Source organism: Limulus polyphemus, unplaced genomic scaffold, assembly GCF_000517525.1.
Source record: "Limulus polyphemus unplaced genomic scaffold, Limulus_polyphemus-2.1.2 Scaffold3523, whole genome shotgun sequence".
NCBI lineage: Eukaryota > Metazoa > Arthropoda > Merostomata > Xiphosura > Limulidae > Limulus > Limulus polyphemus.
In genome coordinates, this window is record NW_013669133.1 from 58,141 (window position 1) to 63,118 (window position 4,978).

The 4,978-nt window shown below is 35.3% G+C and overlaps 1 protein-coding gene across 1 annotated transcript in view; it reads left to right on the forward strand.

Moving 5' to 3' along the window:
* Positions 1-4,978, forward strand: part of LOC106469517 (actin-binding LIM protein 3-like) — a 96,753-nt gene that overhangs the window by 50,667 nt on the left and 41,108 nt on the right. The window contains exons 12-13 of the mRNA XM_013930015.2: positions 2,611-2,625; positions 3,125-3,292. Of these exons, the coding sequence (XP_013785469.1) occupies positions 2,611-2,625; positions 3,125-3,292 (183 nt within the window). The remainder of the gene's footprint in view (positions 1-2,610; positions 2,626-3,124; positions 3,293-4,978) is intronic.

The window sequence follows — 4,978 nt, forward strand, 5'->3', positions numbered from 1 at the left end:
ATAGTCTTGTGTTGCATCAAACATGCCACATGTGGACATGCATTGTTGTGGAGAAGAAGAACACCTTTCCGATTGACAAGTGAAGAGCATTTCTGATGAAGGGCTTGATTTAAACATTCCAGCTGCTGACTATAGATTTCTGCATTAACAGTTCGCTGTGGATTGAGGAGTTAGAAATGAATTACAAAGCATCACTTTCTGCGGATGGAGTCCAGGTTTTGGGGTTGGAAGTGGTTTTGTGTCTAGGGCTGAGCCATTGTTTTTGGCATTTAATATTCACATAGGGAATCCATTTTTCATCACTAGTGACAATTCTGTCCAAAAATGGTTCATGTGCATTATACGTCAGAAGAGATGAAGCAACATTCACACATTCAGAGTATCAATATCAATTCCAACATGTCGGCCCCTGCCATCACAGTTTTTAAGGATAATGCCACCTGAACGAAATTTGCTGAATCGTCATTGACACTTATGAATGTTCAAAACATATCCATAAACTTATTTTATATTCTTTATGGCTACAGAGGCATTATTTCCCTTCTTGTATTCAAACAGTATTACCTGCCAAATGTGTGTCTTGTCATGTGCCATCACTATAAGGGATGAGAGTATACTAAACTTTACACATTATATAGGCTACACTAACATGACATTTAGGCAATTCGTTTGACTATTATACATGATGTACGTTTTTAGGGAGATGGTTAATGAAAGTTTTTCAAAATGCAACATTAATTTCTTGACGACCTAATATATATATGTATGTTTGTCGAAATTAACATATCAATAAAATGTTTTTATTGATGTTTATTCCTACAAATTATTATTACAAAGCTTTTGTGTTAACTAGTACCATTGGCTAGCTGGTCCTCAGATCGAAATTACAAACAGCTATACCTGAACCTTAGGGGTCTGACCTGGCCATTTAGTCACTTTGCATATACTATGTTGTTCAGGTTGAAACATTTAACTTGCAGTTCCTCTCATGAGTTGTACATACTCATGAGTCAACATTAAAACTAGCTGAAGTCATAAAAAGCATGTAGAAATAAAAGTTTTGGCTGGTCAAGTATATTCCATACAAATAATTGAAGCAAGGCTCCATGGTTCAGCAGGAGTTGTATACAAAACTGAAAAGTTCATGTGAACTTGGCATTGTTAATAGTATAAGTAGTTATGGTAGAAAACCATAGCTGCACAAAATTGTTACATTTTTTTTGAGTTAATTATACATTACATTTTGCCAATGCTGTAAATACAGGTGTGAATGTTACCTAAAAATATAAGATACACATTAGCAGGAAATGGTTTCAGTGAATATATAGTTGCTCAAAGACCATTGCCAAATGAGTATCAGACCACAAACAGTGAAACGAGTAAACCTGTTTATGTGTGCCCTTTACAGATGAAATCAAATTCAAATTATTTGGGAACAATCAATGACAGCTTGTTCAACAGTCCAAAGGAGAGCAGTATCATAGCCAATGTACATCATCTACTGTGATGCACAGAGGGAGAGATCATTACAAGTGTGGGCTGCATTTCAGCCAATAATGACACCCTGACTGCAGACAAATACAGACAGGTTCTGATCCATCATGCCCTTTCCTCAGAAACATGACTTATTTCACTTATTGAGTGAATATTCTTCTCCCAACAAGACAGGATCTCAAGTTTACAGAAAATGTGATGGAACGATATCTTGATGGTAAAATGGTCAATGGAACATTCACAACCATGGTAAAGGTCCCAATTTAAGCATTTTTAAAGCTGTATGGACTTATGTAAAAACTGAGAAGTTCAAAAGGCAACCAAATAACCTGACTGTTTTGCAGGGAATAATACAAGACATTTGGAACAATATTTCATAATCTCACAATCTAAACTGTATGGCATCATGAAAATAATGTTTAATGCTTTGTGTAAAGCAAAGGGCTTACATACAAATAGTGCATTGGACAACTTATTCCCTTTTATTTTGTATTTTCTGTGATATTTTGTTACATTGATAAATTATCCATCTAGTTGCCATTACTTGTTTTTGACTCTTGTGTGTGTATTTCACCTTAAACTATGGTTGTATTTCATTGTTTTGGTGACGCCTCAAGCAAATGCTTGAGTGTTTGTTTGAAACTTGGCCAAGAAAATAAAATACAACTACCGTCTTTTAAGGATGATCTATTTCCAAAAGTCTAATTTCTATATTTTATCACCTTCACATTTTTCTACTTGTATATTCCTGTATGCATAGTACTTGTATGTTTTTCTGTAATTATTTCCATTACCATATTTTCCTCTGTATTCTCTTAGTATTAGATGAAAATAAAAAAACTATGTATATTGCCAGAAAAATGTTTTTTTTTTTCATGATTTAATCTATTTCTTGTAATAGATACAAATATAACTGAAATACATCGAGAAAAAGAAAAATCTTAATGTTTATCAGTAGTAAAAATCTAACACACTCCTATTATATTTAAGACCTTAAGTAATGATTGGCTTTAAAATCAATTTAGCTTATTGAAATATCAAATTGTTTTGACTATTAATAGTTGGTTTAATAACTGTTTTTTTTTTCATACTTCATGATGATGTGCTGACAAATAGGAATGACTGCACTTGGTATGTATAATCTGAATTTTATTGGGGTGATACAATTACTTAAACTGCAACATGTACAATAAAAAATTATTAAAGTTATTCAAAACATACCAGTTTCCTGGGAAGTTTGTGGGCTCCTGAACATGATTTTAACCCTTTTTTCATGTACATTTAAAAATACTGTTTTATCTATGAAATAATCTGTCTATCCATCAAGCTATTGTATAGTAATCTATTTATTTCTCTATCAGTCTCTTTGGTAGTTTATTTTCTTTTTTGAAAGCTTATTGAATTATTTTTTATTTTTATCAATTTGTTGTTTATTATTTTATCTGCTTGTTCATTAGGTAGTGTATCAGTATAGTTGGTGTATCAGTTTATCTATTTGTTCATCTAGCTGTTAATCTGTCAGTTAATACATTTACATAAGTCTGTCCATCCATTGTTACTTCTTCTTTTATTCTAACTGTCTTAACATTACTAGTTGTGGTAATGTAATTTATAATTATATTTTATTAAGTGGAATCAATTCAGGCCAGTTTTCCTCGTCCACGATCACCACACATGAACAATGAAGAACCTATAGAATTGTCCCATTATCCTGGAGCTCAACGACCTGACCCCTCTGATGTACCAAAGATAGAAAGAGATGATTTTCCAGCACCTCCATTCCCATACACAGATTCAGGTATTCTGAGTGTGTTCTTATTTTATCTTGTACTATGTGACTTGCATAATGTTACTTGTTGGTTTATAAATCTGATGTAACATTAGATTGTTGGAAAATGGCCCATTACTAAACCACATTTTGTTATTTATTAATTTGTTTTTCAGTTCTTTAAAACCAAACCAAGATTATAGATGTACCATGAGAATATTGCTTTTTGTGATAAAATTGAGCTGTATCAAGCTCTAGAAGTAAGCCATTAAAGGTCCATCAATCTTAAAAAAAACTTGATCACGTCTTACTAACTTTATGATTTTTTTTGCCTGTCAGATTTTATGCAAATAATATCTATTATATATTTGTGAATGTATGTCTGTTTGTTTGTTTGTTCCTAATACAAATCGATATGGACCACTCTACAAATGTCAAAATAGGTTCATTAGGACCAACTTTTCATCCAGAATGTCATGAACACATTGGATTTCACTTTTGAAGCCAAAAACTGGTGAAAATCAGTCTTCATCATCAAAAATTGGTGAAAACATTATGAAAATCAATTTCAAACATACTAAAACTGCCCAAACATGTTCAGTTTGCATAACAGCTATTCATCACCTTGCTGAATTTCAGAATGTCAGAAGTTTCTAGAATGTTCAGAGTCATCTCCAAACAACATTTCAATTATTGTCACTACCGATTTCAAAACTTCTAGAAGATTCTAGAGATCTCTCCATACTACTTGAATATAGCAAATCAGGCTATATAAGGCCTGCATTCAATTTTTTTCTTCAGAGTCCTAGATATCAAACTCGAAGATCTCTCCATACTATTTGAGTGTAGCAACTCAAGCTATATAAGGCTTGTATTCAATTTTCTGTTTCAGATTCGATATTAAACTTCCAGCAGTGATTGTTCAATAAGTGCCACTGCTGTACACCAGTATTATCCGAAACTCCACCTCAAGATGGGACCAAAGCAACGAAAAAATATTGGCAGAAGCTCTTCAAAAGCTCGCAGAGTTCGAGAAACAAGGGATCAAGAGACAGCTGAGGAACATCAATCTCGCATCAGTGCACAAGCCTCCAGATAGGCACATAGCATAGCAGGCAGTGGGAAACAGAAGAGCAGCACCAGGCCCGCCTCAGTACTCAGGCCTCCAGACAGGCATGTAGCAGGCAGCGGGAAACAGAAGAGCAGCACACACCCGTCTCAGTGCTCAGGCCTCGAGACAAGCAAGGAGCAGGCTGGAGGAAACAGAAGAGCAGCATCAGGCCCGCCTGAGTGCTCAGGCTTCCAGACAAGCAAGGATCAGACTACAGGAAACAGAAGAGCAGCATCAGGTTTGCCTGAGTGCTCATGCCTCCTGACAAGCAAGGAGCAGACTGCAGGAAACTGAAGAGCAGCATCAGGCCCGCCTGAGTGCTCAGGTTTCCAGACAAGCAAGGAGCAGGCTACAGGAAGCAGAAGAACAGCATCAGTCTTGCCTCACTGCTGATGCCACCAGGCATTCACAAACCAGACAACAAGAGTCTGCTGAAGAAGAACAAGCAAGACTCCAAGCAATGTGCACAAGAACTGCCACGCAAAGGGCATTACTATTTACTGTGGCCAATATGCTAAATGCTGGTTTCAATTACTCAGCTGACATTGAATATTCTTGTATAAATGCAGTCAAAATTGGTTTCATGTCAGAACTATGCCAACACT